Source organism: Pelobates fuscus, chromosome 5 (assembly GCF_036172605.1).
Source record: "Pelobates fuscus isolate aPelFus1 chromosome 5, aPelFus1.pri, whole genome shotgun sequence".
Taxonomy (NCBI): domain Eukaryota; kingdom Metazoa; phylum Chordata; class Amphibia; order Anura; family Pelobatidae; genus Pelobates; species Pelobates fuscus.
The window spans coordinates 151,964,792-151,984,515 of NC_086321.1; the positions used below are offsets into that span (position 1 = coordinate 151,964,792).

At 42.8% G+C, this 19,724-nt stretch overlaps 1 protein-coding gene across 1 annotated transcript in view; it reads left to right on the plus strand.

The window, feature by feature from the left end:
* The first annotated feature begins 6,149 nt into the window (after nucleotides 1-6,149).
* Nucleotides 6,150-19,724, plus strand: part of LOC134611012 (solute carrier family 2, facilitated glucose transporter member 11-like) — a 29,821-nt gene continuing 16,246 nt past the window's right edge. Inside the window, exons 1-3 of the mRNA XM_063454497.1 lie at nucleotides 6,150-6,234; nucleotides 8,247-8,345; nucleotides 9,269-9,429. Coding sequence (XP_063310567.1) covers nucleotides 6,208-6,234; nucleotides 8,247-8,345; nucleotides 9,269-9,429 — 287 coding nt within the window. The 5' untranslated portion in view covers nucleotides 6,150-6,207. The remainder of the gene's footprint in view (nucleotides 6,235-8,246; nucleotides 8,346-9,268; nucleotides 9,430-19,724) is intronic.

Consider the following 19,724-nt stretch of genomic DNA (forward strand, 5'->3'; position numbering starts at 1 on the left):
TTAAGCTCCACCCGCACATTCTCTTGACCAATCAATACAAATAAGAATTAACTTCCTGCTTGACCGCATGGCCTGTCCAGCACAATGGAGGAGGGGAATACTACATCCTGTATTCTTGCACATGCTCCGTACACTACTGATCGTATCTTGCCACGTGCAACTAACTGATCGATACGTCAGCATATGCACGTACACATGCCACGTGGTAATCTCGGCCTACTAAATTTATTTTTACCGAGATTCCACCACAGTATGGACACACGCAGTTACCCAATTGCCCTGCATATCATTGCTTAATCTGACAAGGATATTCATAGAATGAGAATTTAAAGTGAAGTCAGCTATGCTTCCAGTTTGGCTACTTTGCCCTAAAATTTGAAATGTAGTTTGAATTCACTTTGAGCTCTCATTGTCATGTCTTCTCCTGAAAGTCGTTACATCAAATGTATTCATGACTGAGGCCGGATAGGCTGAAACATCACATTTTTTGTATTTATTTTTTTTGTGTCCTGTGAGCACCAATAAATTTGACTTTTGAGGACCTACATTGTTAAGGCAATGACCTGTACTTTAGATGTTACATCTAATTTGATTGAGACCTTGGTATACATTCTAGAACATATTTAACATATTAGATAGAAGCAAACTCACTTATAAAGGAATCAAGAAAGTTCTTCTATCACAAACCTTTGTAACAGTTTATCTTCAGTCACCAGACATGCGGCTTTTAACCTTCTTTATTCTTACTATCCGGGACATAGTTCAAGTATTTCCTAGGGACATGTGAGAGTTGTTGAAATATCCTGACATATGCATGAGACAGCACATTCACTGACACTCTACTAAAGAGAGATCTGCATGGGAAAATGAAATTCATATAATATATATCACAGTTATGTGAAACAGGATCAATAAAATAAAATAAAGTTTTTATTGTGAGACATATGCGACAGATGTGTTATAATTCTCACTGACAATATCATTTGGTTAAGTGCATGTATCTAGAACCAGATTTGACTTGGGTGAAAAATACTGCATGAATATGAGGCCAAATCCTATGAAATGAACTTAAATATTGTTACAGCCTGGAGTGTGCCTGGAATGTCCTTACTCTTTCCACAGTTTGTCATTCATTGGCCAACATTTGTTTGAACTAAAAGAGGAGAAGGAGAACTGGGGGCTGGGACATGAAGACACAGGTGGTTTATGAGGGCTGGAGAGATACAGTTTGGTGGTAGGTGCATGGAGAGAGATACGGTTTGGTGGTAGAGGCATGGAGAAAAATACAATTTGGTTGTAGGGGTATGGAGAGAGATACAGTTTTATGGTCGGGCATGGAGAGAGATATGGTTTAGTGGAAGGGCATAGAGAGGTATATGGTTTGGTGGTAGGGGCATAGAGAGAGAAAAGGTTTGGTGGTAGGGGCATAGAGAGAGATACGGTTTTATGGTCGGGGCATGGCGAGAGATATGGTTTGGTGGTCGGGGCATGGCGAGAGATACAGTTTGGTGGTCGGGGCATGGCGAGAGATACGGTTTGGTGGTCGGGGCATGGCTAGAAATACGGTTTGGTGGTCAGGGCATTGCGAGAGATATGGTTTGGTGGTCGGGGCATGGCGAGAGATATGGTTTGGTGGTAGGGGCATGGAGAAAGACACGGTTTGGTGGTTGAGGCACAGATGATATGTGAGCATTGTATGATGCCCAAGGACCACCTCATGGAATAGGACAAAGAGTAATGAGCACATGGGATGAATGACATCTGGGGCGTATTGTGCAAATTCAAGTGTAGAGGGTAATTTGAAAGACACAGTCGTGGAGATCATTGGGAGAAACACAAGCAGTGTTATTCAGTAAAGTCTAGGGTCAAAATAACCAAAATGAATGCTTTCAGTTCAGCTACTGTGGTCTTAAATTTGATTCTCTTTGAATACACTTTGAAATATGCAATTATCTTTATGTTATACAATACTTATTTGAAGGCACACACCAGATGGTAGCGAATGAGATGTGCTCATAAAGTAAATATGAAAATTGCTAAATCAGTTGCAATTCAGTGATTCTGCTGAGCCTGACTACATGCAGTACTTCAGTGAATAACTGACAGAAAAACACTAACAATGCTATTCACCTAAGTGAGAGTTCAAAGTTAATTTAAAATTTGAGCTGAACTGAAAGCACAGAACATTTTTCCAGTTCTGTTATTTTTACCTTAAAGGAACATTATAGTCACCTAAACAACTTTAGCTTAAATAAGCAGTTTTGCTTCTCAGGTTTCACTGCCATTTTGGAGTTGAATTACCTTTTTTCTGTTTATGCAGCCCTTGGCACACCTCCCCTGACTCTGATTGACAAAGCCTGCATGAAAAAAAAACTGGTTTCACTTTCAATCACATGTAATTTACCTTAAACAATTGTATCTCGTTCTCAGTAAATTGAACTTTAATCACATACAGGAGGCTCTTCAAGGGTCTAGCCAGCTATTAGCATAGCAGGGGATAAAAAAAATTAAACAAAACTTGCAATAAAGGAAGGATAAACTTTAGATGACTCTTTACAGGAAGTGTTTAGGAAGACTGTGGAAGTCACATGCAGGGAGGTGTGACTAGGGTTCATAAACAAAGCGATTTAACTCCTAAATGGCAGAGAATTCATCAGTGAGACTGCATGTATATGATCCATACACTAAAACTGCTTCATTAAGCTAAAGTTGTTTTGGTGACTATAGTGGCCCTTTAAATTTAAAATTTACTTTAAATTCTCACTTTAGTGAAAAACTTTGTAAATAATGATCATAATAACAAAACAAGCAACACGGAGAAAGGGGTTAGAAGGGGAAAATAAAATTGCATTTAAAAAAAGGGTGACAGACCAAAAAATAGTCTATTTTACAATAAAGTCCTTTACACTTAGTGATCAACTCAACAGAGGATTACTTCCTCAGAGATACAAGAATTGTACCAAAGGTTCTTAAATTTAAAAAAAAATTAAGATTTGTTTTAATATATCAAATATTTTCAACTAACTATGTATTGTATCACTGTAATATCACTAACATCTGCAGGAAGGGAAGGAACAGCATTAGCTGTTGTACACCAGTGGCGTATCCGGGGGGGCAACAGGGCAATTACCCCCCCGACAGCAAATGCCCTCTCCTGCAGGGCCGGTGCTATCCAAGCGCCGGCCCTGCTGTGTGCCTTCACGGACTGGAGGGGAGATCAAAGATCTCCCTCACCGGTCCACAGGCACATTGCTGAGCGGCCGGCATGGGAGGGAGAGGAGACCCGGGCGGAGCTCTTACCATGGCAACGCTCCGTTCTCGCGAGAGTGAACTCTAGCCTCAGGAGGTGCAGGCTAGAGTTCACTCCCCACTAGTACTGCCAGTGATTCACCACGAGAACCACCAGGGATTGGAAATAATATCCCCCCTCCCAGGAAAAGGTAAGAAGGGAGGGGGGATATAAATAATATTTTTTTAATAAAAAAAAACAAAAAAACAACATCATTTGTTTTGCTCTGCCCCCTCCTTCAACTACACACACACTGCCCCCACAGCCCCCCATACACACAACGCCCCACCACACACACTTCCACCACAGCACCCCATACACACACACCCTCCATAAACACTGCACCCCCATACACACATTGCACCCCCCCCCCACACACACACGTCTCCCCCCCCCACACACACACTTCTCCCCATACACACAGTGCTCCACCATACAAACACTGGACCCCCCCCCACACACACACTGCACCCCCACACACACTACACCCCCATACACACAGTGCTCGCCCACATAAACACTGCACCCCCACAAACACAGTGCTCCTCCATACAAACACTGCACCTCACACACACACTGCACCCCCCCACACTTCTCCCCCATACACACACTGCACCCCCACACACTTCTCCCCCCACACACACTACACCCCCATACACACAGTGCTCTCCCACACAAACACTGCACCCCCACACACATCTCCCCCATACACACACACACACACACACACACACACACTGCAAACCCATATGCACAGTGCTCCCCCACACAAATACTGCACCCACATACACACACTTTCCCAACTGCACTCCCATACACACACTGCCCCCACTACACCCTCATACACACACTGGCCTCAAACACACACAGTGCTCCCACAGCACCCCACATATACAAACTGCACTCCCATGCACACACTACACCCCTCACACAAACACACTGCCCCTCCTATATACAGTGCTCCCACTGCACCCCCATACACACACTGTCCCACATGCACTGCCTCCCTTACACACACACACTCTGCACCCCTCACACACTGCCTCCCATACCCACCTTGCATCCCTCAGTCCCAGGGTCCTATTCATATTATAGACGGCCCTGTTCCTACACTACGTTTGGTAGATACTAACCACTGCATCCTGGGAACACCCCACAAGACTTGACACTTTGGAGTAATCTCTCCATCACTATTTGGCCTTTGTCAGAGCCAGTCAGAAATTTTTGCTTGCCAGTTTTTCCTGCTTCAAGAACCGACTGTTCACTTGCTTCCTAATATATCCCTTCCCTTGACAGGTGCCATTGTAATGATATAATAAATGTTATTCAGTCCACCTGTCTGTGGTTTTAATGCTTAATGGGTTATGATTAAAGTTTCTTTAGAAAAAGTAAAATGTTGATATTTTATTCAAAGCTGTAAGAAGTTCCTGGAGTTCTATCACCTGGATATATTTTGTTTATATTACGGACCAGCACCAGGCATTAACATTGAACTCTAGAGTGCAGGATTCTTGAATAGATTATATTACAATATACAATATACCCTTTGCACCCCATTCTCCATCAGATGACACAAATCAACATCCTTTTATTTCAATTATTTGTTATTCTTCTTGTTTGTATAGTGCTTGTTACCATTTTGGTCATCTAATTCCCAATTCCCTGTCATTTATTTTCACTCTCTCTCATCTCCCTAAAATAAAGATTGACACATTGACTGCCACTGTGCCAAACAAACGAAAAAAAGGATACAGCTTGATTTTAAAAAGAATCAGAACTAAACGTACGTAGTGTAATATCATAACAGGTTTAGCCACCTGCTACTAAATTGTATTTACAAGATAAGTAGAAAACGTACAGCTCCCGGGTGCCTATCCTAATATTCTGGAGGGGATCGGTGCTTCTGGTTTTATATGCATCTTGAACGCCTCATTTCCATTGTGTTCAGCAGGATAAAGCAAATGTACATTTAATTTTTTTATTACTTATCTTTAAAAGAATAATAACTCAAAATATAAATAAGTGGTTCAATCATTCCAAAGCATTTCATACTATTAAAGGACTTCTTTGGTGACCCAAAGCACATAAAGCAATACATATAGCAAACAAGCCATACAATAACCTCCCTTTAAAGTCCCTTTCTAAAATATACACAATCTTAATTTTAATCGATGGTCATGTGGGTGTATATCTTCTCTCCACCTTGTCATTAATTCTACAATTAGCTCCAGCAATGATGATTGCATCTCACAGATTCCCATGTGCTTTCTTAAAACAATTACATGAGCATTCCACCTGCCAATCTGCATTCCACCACACAAGTATACAATAGTACCAACCTATGGCATTTACAATATAGATACTTATGCCAATGAAGACATAGCATTAGGTAATTACGGTAGATAACCCCTATTAAAATGCAAATACATTTATAATAACCTAATACGTATAAAATGAATTATTAAATGACATAGTTACTCTTATTTATCTACTAATAGTAATAAAGACAATGCTCTCAGAACCTCTGAACCGGGGAGAATGGACCAATCAAATGCTTTTCTATGAGAAGAAGATAATAGAAGATAATTACCAAATGTTCTGCAGTGCCTATGATGCTAAGAGTGTTTCTTTAAAAGTTTTCGGAGTACACTTTTTGTATTATATATATTTCCAGCTATTGAAATTGCATATGCATCATTAGTAAGTAGCTGACAGTGTTTCCTCAAGGCAGGTCACAAAAAAAAACCCAAAAAACTTTCGTAAAATATATAATCCATCATCTAATCTTAACCCATGATAAACAGAGTATGTAACAAATTAACTTTTTTTTCAGGTATCTTTCTGCTTCTTCTGATGTGTCCCAAGGCTCAGTGTGAGACTGTTCCTGAGTGACACTGTGATCTGTAATCATTATAGATATGGCATCGTTGTGGCTACGGGATCTGGTAAGTACCCAATAATCGCCATCATTCATGGTAGAGTCACAAGAAGCAATGCATTTGTTATATGAAATATTATTAAAAAAAATAGTTACAATGTTTTCTTGACTTTAATGTCTAACACAGTTTTTTTTTATTAAATGGCATTCCAGCTTGTAATATGTACTGTTTCTATATTGTTTTGTAACTATAATATGTCATCTAATCCTTTTGGCTTCGAAGTTCTCTTATAACATTGGAATTTTAGCGTTACAATAACAGTGCAGAACTGGACACAGGAAGAAAATAGAAGGAAAGAAAATTAGAATTTGCAAGTAGGAAATTACTTTTGCAATTTTCCATCTAAAACAGTCAATTTATAAAACATGTACTTTGGGGGGGAATTATGGTAGATTGTTCCAATTTCCTTAATATAAAACAATCTGAAACTATTTAAAAGTAGCTTTAGTCTTTAGTTAATGTTCTACAGCTATGCAATGCTAAAGAGGATGGTTCTACCTCATTACACCTAAATAAGTTGAACGGCCTTGTGATAGACGACTCTGGCACCACGAGTTCTGACCTTTCACTCAAAAAGGAGCACAAAAAAAAATTGAGAGAGGAATTGGTGCCATTTTAACAAGAGGACATACATCAAACCACATCATTTTGTAAAGGCAAAGCTGGTGAAGCTTTTAGATAGTGGGGCGCCAGACTCCTACCCCAAAATTTTACTCCTCGCTATACAGTGCAGAGATTCTCATACAATACAGAGAGCTGAGTATAATACAGAGATGCTTAAACAATAAAACATGCTTGGCATAACATAAATCTATAAAATACAATAGAGAATACAATACAGAGATACCCATACAACAGGCAGAGCTGAGTGAAATATAGATAAATAACACACAGAGCTGGATACAATAAGGAGATACTCATAATCATAACTGTCCCACACACCCAGGATTACCCACACAGTACATGTCTCTGTAAAATGCTTTAGATCTCTCTTTCTGTCTATCTATCTATCTATCTAGCCCTCTCTTAGCTCTTTCATTCATGATCTTATCTTCAGTAGTGTTCCTTCTATGATACCTTTAGATTTCCATTAAATATTGCTGCTGACGGATGACAATGACAGCCTGGGATACCCATGTATTCAGTTCATGGACCTTTTTTTTTTTTTTTTTTTTAATTCTTTATTTTTGCACACGATAGGGAAGGCAAGAATATCACAACTTGTGGGCTTGCGCAGAAGCCAAAATATACAGGAACATACATTTAAATACCAATATAACTCTTTTAGCACATACAACAATCCACTTTATGCATTCTGTATCACTTGCCCCCCATCGAGGGTTTTCATTTTTATAGTAACATCAGTTAAGTTCCTTATTGTTAAATAGGAGAGGCGTTATGATAAAACCTGTGCAGTAGTATACAATGTAAGATAACCGTCTCCAGAGCTTAAATAATATCTCGGTCCTACAGATTATACACCTCCGGAATTCCAGGCTACCCGCCTCTTTACATTTGTGTCATGGACCTTTTTTAAGAAATCATTTGCCTAACGTTTCCACTCGCCCTTTCTGACGGCCATCTTTATACACCTATGGCTGGTTGTCAGTTATCTGATCCACTGATCACTATTTTGCCACTGTCAAAATCAAAGTTTTTCTGCCTTCCACATATAGAATATATTGCCCTTTGGAAATGCAATAGGACAACTATATTGGAAAAATGTGGTTAAAATCCCTCCATACTATGTCCATACTTTAGCTTGTACGGCTAATGATTAGCAACCAGGATTGTGTGATTCTGATAGGGTTATTCAGTAAGTGAGAATTCAAAGTGAATTTTAATGTAAAGTAAAAATAACCAAATTGGGAAAATATCTAAATCAGCTATGCTTTCAGTTTGGCTACTCTGGTCTTAAATTTGAAATTCACTTTAAATTCTCACTTTAGTAAATAACCCTTTGAATATTTGTTATATTATGGCTATGTGCAGTTATGTTTTCTAATTATATTAATCAGATTCAATATCGTGGCCTCTTATTGATGATTTTCGTTCTGGGTATTGGAGGCTCCTTCCAGTACGGGTTCCATATCTCTGTTTTGAACTCTCCCTCTCTTGTGAGTACTGTCTAAAGCATCACTTGCAAACAGCTATGTAAAGAAAGCAGTATGTCATACCAATCCTAGGTACATCATTAACTGAATTATCCCAGGCTCCCACACACCAAACAACACAACAATCAAAAGTGAGAAGCATTTGCAATTCACTGATTTCACCTAAGTAACTCATACACTAGCATTCAGGGCCGCCTTCAGGGGCTACAGCCAGTACAGCTGGGTACAGCACAGGGAGAGAGGAATAAGCAAACACTGTTCACTCCTCCCAAGCCCTTATCCAATACCACACACTGCATGCACTACACACACACACACACACACACACTAAATCCACTATATACACTGCATCCACTATACACACACTTCATTTACTACAAAGACACTGCATCCACTACACAAAACACACACTAAATCAACTACACACTGCATACACTACAACACACCCACACTGCATCCACTACACAAACACACATACCACATTCACTGCACAATGAAACACTGCATCAACTACACATACATGCATACACTATACAAACATAGATACTGCATTCACTACACAAACACAGACACTGCATCCACTACATAGATACTGCATTCACTACACATACAGGGGGCCCAGGCCTTGAGATGTGTAACGGGCCCCAAAATTTCTGATTGCATCCCTTCTAGCATTTACCACAGGGATCTACATTCAAATACTACACACAAAGATCCAATCCAGAGAAGAAAACTGTCTCTGTTCTCCAGTTCCATACATGGACACAGACTGAAACAATCAAACAAAACTCACCAAATGAAAACTACCTAATTGGCATTTTCCCGTACTACTGAGGTCATCTCACCACTAAAAAAAATGCAACTGCAGATAAAGTGAATAGGTTGGTAAAAGGTTTGATAATATGGTGCGTATATTTCAATTCCAGTTTATAAAGGAGTTCATCAATGACACATGGATACATCATTACAGCAAACCCATGGGGGAAGATTCACTGAGGATTCTTTGGTCATTCATTGTATCAAGTTACTGCATTGGAGGCATGCTAGGGTCTCTGTGGTCTGGATATTTCACATCTAAATATGGAAAGTAAGTGTTGAAATTAATGAAGACATAATGGAGAATATGGTAGGACTTTTTCTTTTTTTACAATTTCGAAACTAGCAATTTATACAATCAAATTTCTAGTTCATTCAGTCCAGAAGAGAATTATAAACCTAATGATGGTATCTAACAGCAAGCTACAATTGTTGCCAGTACACAATGTGGTGCTACAATATTGCTCACTATTGGACCCATAACTGGTCAGGTTTCACGGTGATCAGATTGCTGATAGAAACCCTTTTCTAGTTTACTCCGTGACTTTCATAAATTAAAGTTGGGATATAGAAGCTGTTTTACGCCAAATAGATTCAAAATTCTCAGTCTTACTGAGGAGAGAAAACATGGCTATTATACCACAAACTTCACTTCTTTTGATCCACTCTCCTAGCCCAAAACTGGCACTCAATCCAATAAACAAAAAATGTAACTTCTAGCTTTCATTTACAAAGCCTTTCATAACCAACTACCAGACTAGTTCTTTCAGTCCTTATGTTCAGTCACTCCCCCAAGAATAATTAAAATACTCATACAATGCCCTCCATTATTCTGCTACGTCTATTTCTGCACGTAATACTGAGTCAGCACATTTAAGCTGCTGCCCAACTCTGGGGCTCCCTGCCACGTAATCTTGGGCTTTCTACTTTAATTGCTCGCCAAGATTCATATCTAAAAGCTTTTTAATATTTTTTTCTACTAATCCAGTCACCTAAAAGCTACATAAAATCCCCAATCTAACCAATATATTGTTTTCTGTTCTTACTCTGATACGTGAACCCCACCTATTCCCTCCTAGATTGCAAGCATCAGAGCAAGCTAATCTCCTGCATTATCTGTGTCTGAACGTCAGATTCTTCTGTTAAACTTTACACGTTACAGCCTGCAAAGCATAATGTCTCAATGCTGTATAAAGCAATGATGATGATAATCTTGCGCAATGATTTAATAATATATTGTTGCTATTATACATGTACACACTAGCCATCACAATCCCAGGTATTTTATATTTTATAGACAATATGAAAATTCTGAGACTGTAAAAATCAGCAGCTATTGCTGGGGGTTTTAACTGTTGGCAGTTAAGCACAAAGGAACATAGTTCTCCTTTATGGCCATTTATTTTCATGGAAAGCTTAATGGGCCTCAAAATATGTTTACTTATTTAGAAATTACCCTTTTTATTTGGTTCACCTGACGCTTTTCACTAACAAAGCAAGGACCTAAAATTTTTTTTTTTTTTTCGGATCTATTTCTATTTCAAATATAAGATAAAACAGGGTCTACTTTGTCTTGTACATTTTTCCTATGCTTGACAAATCTTGACAAAGGGTGAAGATTAAGGCAATTAACCGCATAGGTCCTAGAATGCCTACCAACTGGAGATATTGTGTTATAATCAGAAATAGTCCTTACATGCTCAGATATCCTGCTTTTAAGAGGTCTCTCAGTCCTCCCATTCCCAACATACTGCATTTGACATATTTACAGGTTATTAAATAACTGACAATAATTACATTAATTGTTGCAGTAATTACCGTATTTATCGGCATATAACACGCCCCGGCGTATAACACGCACCTCATTTTTTTTTTTTTTTATTCTTTATTTTATTGTGCATGGCAATAGAAAATACAATGGAGCAGGTAAAGCCACAATAGCAATTACCGCCTTATCTGTCAACTTATTTGTACAATTGCGTGGCAAGTTTAAACATAGCACATTTTATAATGTTATGTAATGTAGTTTCCTCGAGTTATAGATCAACTTGTCAGTTACAAGTGAATTTACATGAGTTGCACAGTGTGATTTTCTGATGGACTATGGTATATGGTTTGAAGGTTACAAGCTTAAAAGAAATAACATTAGGATTAAAGATTTGTTTAGCGTATGGAGACATTTCAGTAAGAGTATGCGGTATAGGGTTAAGCTTAGTTTAGAGTGTCATGTGTGCTGTACTATTTTAGATTATAGGAAATATGCAGGGACCTGGGGTACTGAACACGGTTGAGCTGTAGAAGACAAGCGAACATTATGCCTAAGTGGCATGCCTGACAGGGCCGGACTGGGAACTAAAATCAGCCCTGGAAAAAAATTCTATACCAGCCCAATAATGCGTCGCGCCAGAATAGTGTGCTGATATAGAGGGTGAAAAAATAACTTGAAATTGAAAACTCTTACTCCAACGAAGGAACGCATATAGGGCTTCAAAATAAACAAAAGAGCGCCTTTATTTTAAGTAGACGTACATTTGCATATAATCAATGTTTCAGTACAACTACTTTGGCCTATTAAGGACATTTTAGTAATGGTACTGAAATGCTGAATGTCTGCAGTTGCACAACTAAAAAGATGAAGTGATCTGGTTAATTTTGAAGTTCTATGGGTGCGCTCTTCACTTTGAATATGTTATTGTGCATGAGTATGCAACTAGCAACAAGACAGGGCCAATACGTGCTCATTACATTTATTTATATATATATATATATATATATATATATATATATATGTGTGTGTATATATATATATATATTAATTACATTTATGTGTGTATTATGCATATATAAATGTATATTACTATATGTGTAAATATTATAGGCATAATTATATGTTACTAATACACACATCAATATACATGCATATATATATATATATATATATGTGTGTGTGTGTGTGTATTACTGTCGGGATCAGATACATTTACGACTATTACCTTTACCTCGTTTAATGTATCTTGTCTCCAATTGTCTCCTTTTTTTCCTCTTACAGCGACCCATCTTTTACTTCATCCCAGTCCCTGGGTGTTTCTTTTTACTGTTCTCCAGCCTCTGTATTTCTCTTTCCCCCAGCTCCTTTTGTGTTGTTCTTAGCCCCAGCCACTTTGTCTCTTTCTCCCCTTCCAAATCTCATCTGTGTGTCTCTTTCTAACTCCAGACTCTGTGTGCCTCTTTCTCTTCTCCCAGCCACTCTCTGTCTCTTTTTCCCCAGCCCAGCGTTGCCTCCCACAAATCTTGTGTCACTTTGTTCCCCTTCCCTACTGTATGTATCTTTGTCCCCCCAAAAAACCTTCTGTGTGTCTCTCTTCCCCATCTCCTCCCTGTGTCTCTCTCTTACCCCTCTGTCTCTTTGTACCCCCATCCCCTGTGTCTCTCTATTACCCCATCTGTCTATGTGTCCCCCCTTCTCCTGTGTCTCTCTATTACCCCTCTCTTTGTCCCCCCTTCCCTGGTGTCTCTCTATTACCCCTCTCTTTGTCCCCCCAATCCCCTGTCTCTATATTACCCAATCTGTCTATGTGTCCCCCCTTGCCCTATGTCTCTCTATTACCCCTCTGCCTCTTTGTCCCCCCCAACCTGATGTCTTTCTATTACCCCTCAGTCTCTGTGTCCCCCCTTCCCCTGTGTTTCTATTACCCCTCTATTTGTCTCCCCCCTTCCCCTCTATTTGTCTCCCCCCTTCCCCTCTATTTGTTTCCCCCTTCCCCTCTATTTGTCTCCCCCCTTCCCCTCTATTTGACTCCCCCTTCCCCTCTATTTGACCCTCCTTCCCCTCTCTTTGTCTCCCCCTTCCCCTCTATTTGTCTCCCCCTTCCCCTCTATTTGTCTCCCCTCCCCCTCTATTTGTCTCCCCCTCCCCCTCTATTTGTCTCCCCCTCCCCCTCTATTTGTCTTCCCCCTTCCCCTCTATTTGCCCCCCTTTCCCCTCTATTTGCCTCCCCCCTTTCCCCTCTATTTGTCTCCCCCCCTCCCCTCTATTTGTCTCCCCCCTTCCCCTCTATTTGACCCTCCTTCCCCTCTATTTGTCTCCCCCTTCCCCTCTATTTGTCTCCCCCCTCCCCCTCTATTAGTCCCCCTCCTTCCCCTCTATTTGTCTCCCCCCATCCCCTTTATTTGTCTCCCCCTTCCCCTCTATTTGTCCCCCTCCTTCCCCTCTATTTGTCTCCCCCTCCTTCCACTCTATTTGCCCCCCTCCTTCCCCTCTATTTGTCCCCCCTCTTCCCCTCTATTTGTCTCCCCCCTTCCCCTCTATTTGACCCTCCTTCCCCTCTATTTGTCTCCCCCTTCCCCTCTATTTGTCTCCCCCCTCCCCCTCCATTTGTCCCCCTCCTTCCCCTCTATTTGTCTCCCCCTTCCCCTCTATTTGTCTCCCCCTCCTTCCCCTCTATTTGCCCCCCTCCTTCCCCTCTATTTGCCCCCTCCTTCCCCTCTATTTGCCCCCCTCCTTCCCCTCTATTTGCCCCCCTTCCCCTCTATTTGCCCCCCCTCCTTCCCCTCTATTTGCCCCCTTCCTTCCCCTCTATCGCCCCCTTCCTTCCCCTCTATTTGCCCCCCTCCTTCCCCTCTATTTGCCCCCCTTCCCCTCTATTTGCCCCCCTTCCCCTCTATTTGCCCCCCTCCTTCCCCTCTATTTGCCCCCCTCCTTCCCCTCTATTTGCCCCCCTCCTTCCCCTCTATTTGTCTCCCTCCCTTCCCCTTCTGTGTGACTGCTGACCTTGTTACAGGAGGACTGAGGGAGGGGGCGGAGCTAACTACCAAGCTCCCTCGCTGTTCCCATAATTCCCAGCATGGACACATCATAGAGTAGTGATTACTCTATGATGTGGCTGAGCTGGGAATTATGGGAACCGCGAGGGAGCTTGGTAGTTAGCTCCGCCCCCTCCCTCAGTCCTCCTGTGCTGACAGCTATGCTGCTGTCAGTATCAGTGAGTGTGCCGCCGGACTGGTTAGCCGGCCGCCCGGCACACTCACTGATACTGACAGCTGTCAGCACAGGAGATGGTGCCGCCGGCCGCAAGGTGAGTAATCACCTCTGAGTGTGCCGCCGGACCGGCCACCCGGCGGCACCGACATGCGGCCGGCGGCCGCGATTTTATTAAAATATAGGGAGCAGGGCTCCCTCTCCATCTCCAGCCCCCCAGGTGCCGCGGCCCACCGGGAAATTTCGCGGTATCCCGGTGGGCCAGTCCGGCCCTGATGTCTGAGTATATCATGCTAGGTTAGTACCAACCGGTATTGTAGCATTGGGCAATAAAACAAGCGTATTCAACTATGTCTGAGTAGTAGAGGCCTATTGCCCAAAGTTAGGAACTCGCCACGAATCATATATGTAAAAAGTGTTAGGAGAGTCTCTGAGTTCGTGTTTGTTGGGTGCTGCAGTCTGTAGGTGAGGCGACAGGTAAGGTAACATTTGGGCAGATAGAAGGTTCTCAGGGTGTGAGTGTAGGCTTTGGCTGAAAGCCGGCTGGTGAGGCAGTCCACTTGCACCTAGCCGATACCTGTTCTGGAGGCCGGGACTACGCGTTTGGAGCGGAGCTCCGTTCCCAGGGGGCTCACCAGTGACGTGTCTGGGCTGTTGCTGCACCTGCTCTCCCGCTTGCCCCGGGCTTGTCGTGTCTGTGGCTGGTATCTTGGAGTGTGGTTGCATCGGGCCGCATTCCCGGCCCTCCGCGGGCACCTCTGCTGGCGTTGATGTCCCTGCCGGCGTGGGTAGGTTGCACCCCTTGCAGCTCTGATGTTGGGTGGGCCCATTTCGGGAGTTGTACCTGGGTTGGTCCCCGTGTGCAGCACTCCGGATTTGCGCTGTTTGGAGCCCTCCCCTCTGTTAAGGCGTCGTTCCTTGTGCAGCCTGGGTTCCACACATACCCTTATTGGTAGCATGGGTCTGTGTCTCTGTTCCAGGCGTGTCCAGAACTGACTGCAGACGGCCTCGAACCTGGCGTTGAAGTCTGCTTCCCAGTCACTGGGATTTCGTCGGTCTGGGTGAGTAATGCCACCGTCGGCCATTTTGAGTAGGCCTCGTGGTCCCCGCTTGCCTGCTGTGCTCCCTGGGGTACCTTGTAGCTGGTTGGTCTGTGTCTGGTTTTGCGGACCGGGATAACCCACACCGGTCCTGGGGGGGGGGAGGGATGGTGATTTACTGGGGTCCCACTGTTTGCTTTTCTGCCCGGAGAGTGACCGTCTGGTAGGCCGCAAACCTTGGCTTATCTGTCAGGCTGATTTGAAGCTTGAAAGAGGCACCATTTGATGCGGTAGCCTAACCTGGTTCCAATTTTCGTGGTCTGCGGCTCCGGGGTCTGGATGGCTGGGCGAGATGCCCCGTTTTTTGTTCCCAGGCATGGGAGCTCTTGCCCAGCACGTCTGGGCTGCTTGGTTGCTTGGTTCCGCCCCACGCACCTCATTTTAAGAAGGAAATTTCAGGAAATTTCCCCCCCTCCCATAGTATTCTCCCCCCTCCCATAGTGTTCCCCCCCTTTCCATAGTATTCTCCCCCCCCATAGTATTTTCCACCCCCTCCCATAGTGTTCCCCCCCTCATCCCATAGTGTTCTCCCCCCCCTCCCATAGTGTCCCCCCTCCCCTTGTCCCATAGTGCACTTTCCCTCCCCATGTCCCATAATTACTTACCTGTCTTGAAGCGTGGGCCGGCTTCACAGCGCGCACCGTGGTACAGGAACTTCAATTTCAGGTTCTGGTGCGGAGTGCGCACTTCCTTTCAGTCCCGCCGGAGACCGGAACCTGAAATCGAAGTTCCAGTACCGCGGTGCACGCTGAACACCGGCCCACGCTTCAAGACAGGTAAGTAAACCTTCACATTCGCTCCATAAGACGCACAGACATTTCCCCTCACTTTTGAGGGGAAAAAAGTGCGTCTTATGGAGCAAAAAATATGTATATCGGCGTATAACACGCACACATAATTTTCCCCCTATTTTCAGGGAGAAAAAGTGCGTGTTATACGCCAATAAATACAGTATTCACTTTATACAGCTTCCCTGTCACAGTGCATTAAAGGAACATTATAGTGTTAGGGGCCATGTGAACTGAGTGTGTGTGAGTATGTGTATGAGTGTGTGTGTGTATGTGTATGAGTGTGAGTTTATGTATGAGTGTGAGTATGAGTGTGTGTATGAGTGTGTGTATGTTTAGGAGTGTTTGTATGTGTATGAGTGTGAGTATGACTGTATGAGTGTGAGTGTATGTGTGTGAGTGTTTGTATTTGTATGAGTGTATGTATGAGTGTATGTGTGAGTGTGTATGTGTGAGTGTTTGTATGTGTATGAGTGTGAGTTTATGTATGAGTGTGAGTATGAGTGTGTGTATGTGTATGAGGGTATGTGTATGAGTATGAATGTATGTTTGTGAGTATGAGTGTATGTGTATGAGTGTTTGTATGTGTATGAGTGTGAGTGTGTGTATGTGTATGTGTGTGAGTGAGTATGTGTGTGTGTGTCAAGCTGTTTGTGAGTGTGTGTGTGTCAGGGTGTACATCTCTGTGTGTGCGTGTGTGCGTGTGTGTATGTATATATATATATATATATATGTCAGTGTGCTTCTTTGTCTGTGTGTGTGCACACATCTGTGTATGTGCATCTGTGTGTTAGGGTGTGTATTTTTATGTCAGTGTGTGTATCTGTTTCATGGTGTGGGCATGTATTAATGTTTGTGTGTGTCAGGGTGCATGTGTGTATAAGTTGGTGTGTATGTATGTGTTGGTGTGTATCTATATGTGTGTATGTGTCGGTGTCTAAATGAATTTGTGTGTATGTGTCGGTGTCTATATGAATTTTTGTGTGTATGTATATATGTATGTGCACAACATACAAGCACACTCCTGCAATCTAACACAAATATTACATACAAACACACCCCTGCATTCAAACTAAAAAAATATACAAACACACCACTTCACTCAAACACAAATACTTCACACAAATGTACATCCACATTTAAAAGTGAACATTACATTCAGACACACCCCTGCAATCAAACACAAACATTACATACAAACAGACCCCTGTATTAAAACACAATAAATGTATACAAGCACTCCTTCAAACACCACCACTGTACATTACACTATAGCGCCAGTAAATGCCGCAGCGCTGTACAGATATACAACCTAGAAATTTTGACTTCGGGTGCCTTGTAAAAATACTGAAATATTAAAGGCGCCTTGAACCTAAAAAGTTTGGGAAGCACTGAAGTAACCACTGTGTTACCACTAATAACTAGGGCAGAGCATATTGGCCAGGGATTTACTTCTCCTGGCTGAAACGTACAGCCTCTTCCAACCAACTGTTCTAATTGGGGCTCTATAGACAAAATAGGGAGACAAGATTTTATGGCTTTGCAGACATGATCAAAATACCTGCTATACATAGCTTTGATCTATCTACAGAATCTACTATTCTCTCAGCTTTTAACATTTTATCCCCATTATAGCCCCTATTGTGGTGGAATCTCGGTAAAAATAAATTTAGTAGGCCGAGATTACCACGTGGCATGTGTACGTGCATATGCTGACGTATCGATCAGTTGGTTGCACGAGGCAAGATACGATCAGTAGTGTACGGAGCATGTGCAAGAATACAGGATGTAGTATTCCCCTCCTCCATTGTGCTGGACAGGCCATGCGGTCAAGCAGGAAGTTAATTCTTATTTGTATTGATTGGTCAAGAGAATGTGCGGGTGGAGCTTAATATGGGAGGAGTTATGTGCCTATATAAGGAGCCTGCACTATTGTCCGGGGCTCAGAACTTGTTGTATTTGGTGACGTTAGTCCCTCTGAGTCCCGATCGGTGATCCAATAAAGAATCTCTTCCTTCCTGAAGAAACCTGTGTCCATCTCTCTGTGCTTCGCTTCCGTCAGTTTCTCCGGTATCATTTGGTGCATTGGCCGGGAAGCTCATCGTTCAACGGTAGCTGAGAGGCAGAGGCGTGAGACGGTCTATCTTTGCCCACGTTCTCTACGGCTGCACCCCTGAACTTCTGCGTGGACCTCCCTTCGTCTCGGCGCCACTGGTCTGTTGTCCAGGAGATCATCGGCCTCTACGTGAGAAGTGCTGGGGTGTCCCCGTCGATGAGTGTGAACTCAGGTTCAGGAACGAGGAGGTAAGACAAGTGCTGTTTTAGACGGCAGACCCATTAGGGGTATACCGATTGTGCGGTAGGCCCATAAGGGGTTATTTGTGTATGGAATCTGCCCCCTCTGTCGGAGGGAAGGAGCGAAGGCGCACCGCTCGATCGAACGCTCTTTAGTCAGACCGTTTGATTTTGTTAGTCAGGCGGGGCTCTGGTGTAAATAGCCCTAGCCGGACACCGGTGTCTTGTCTAGACTAGCGTTCTAGGGTGTATATTTTGTTCGCTAGGTCGGAGGGACCGGGAGACTAAGCGGCGTCTGTGTAAATTCGGTTCACTAGCTCTCAACCTATCTTGGCTAAGTGGGAAGGCGTGTAAATTTGGAACCCACTAGATTTTTGATAGTAATCGACTAAGAGGCGTCTGTGTAAATTCGGTCCTCTAGCTCGCTATATGTGGTGCTTGGGCAGTGTGGCTAACCAAAACGTGTGTAGATTGTTTTTGGTAGTCCATTCAAGGTACTGGCCAATAGTTTAGTTGGGAATTGTAAATGTGATAAAGATTGTTTAGTAAAGTGTATATCTTGTTAGATAGCGCGAGCTCAGCCGTCTAGCGAGAGTGTTAATAGTGTGTTGCTGTATTATAGTGCACGGTACCATAACCCTGTATATTTACTGACACTGTATATAAGTACTAATCATTGTCGTCTATTGCATGTTTAACACCATAACCACTAATAATTGTATTGTGACCTTAAATTGTGCTTTGACCTATGCTAACCGCACTGTAACCGCTATTTGTAAAAGACGATGTTACTGGGGTGTGTTATAGACGGGTAATTCGTATATAGAGAATTATAGCGTGGGTGACTGTATAGTTTCGCCAAAGGGCATAATATTGATTATCTAGTGACTGGTGTAACAGCTGTGTGTGTACGGGAATTCCCTGAGTGTTTATTGTGTTATTGTATACGTTTCACTTGGTAACCGTACCACGTGGTGCTGTTGCCAGAGGAAACGGGTGTGACTGTTGAATAGTACGCGTGCATAGTATTCGTTGTCAACGACGTTCCATTGATAAGTATGGGCGCGTCGCAGTCAACGATTCCGGATCCCTTAGGTTGTATGGTGAAGAATTTTAAAAAGGGATTCAAAACTTGTGATTTTGGGGTTAAAATGTCTCCTGTACGTTTGGTCACTTTGTGTACTAGGGAGTGGCCTACTTTGGTTGCGGCATGGCCGCCACGTGGCAGTTTGGATCCAACTCTGGTACAGCGCTTACACGTATCAGGTATCCTGAACTTTACGGGCAGTTTCCTTATATTGATTGTTGGAGGCAGGCCGTAAATGACTCGCCAAAATGGATTCAGACATGCCACGAGGAGCAATGTCGCCTCATGGTGGCTAGGACTTGTTTGTCCACTAGGACT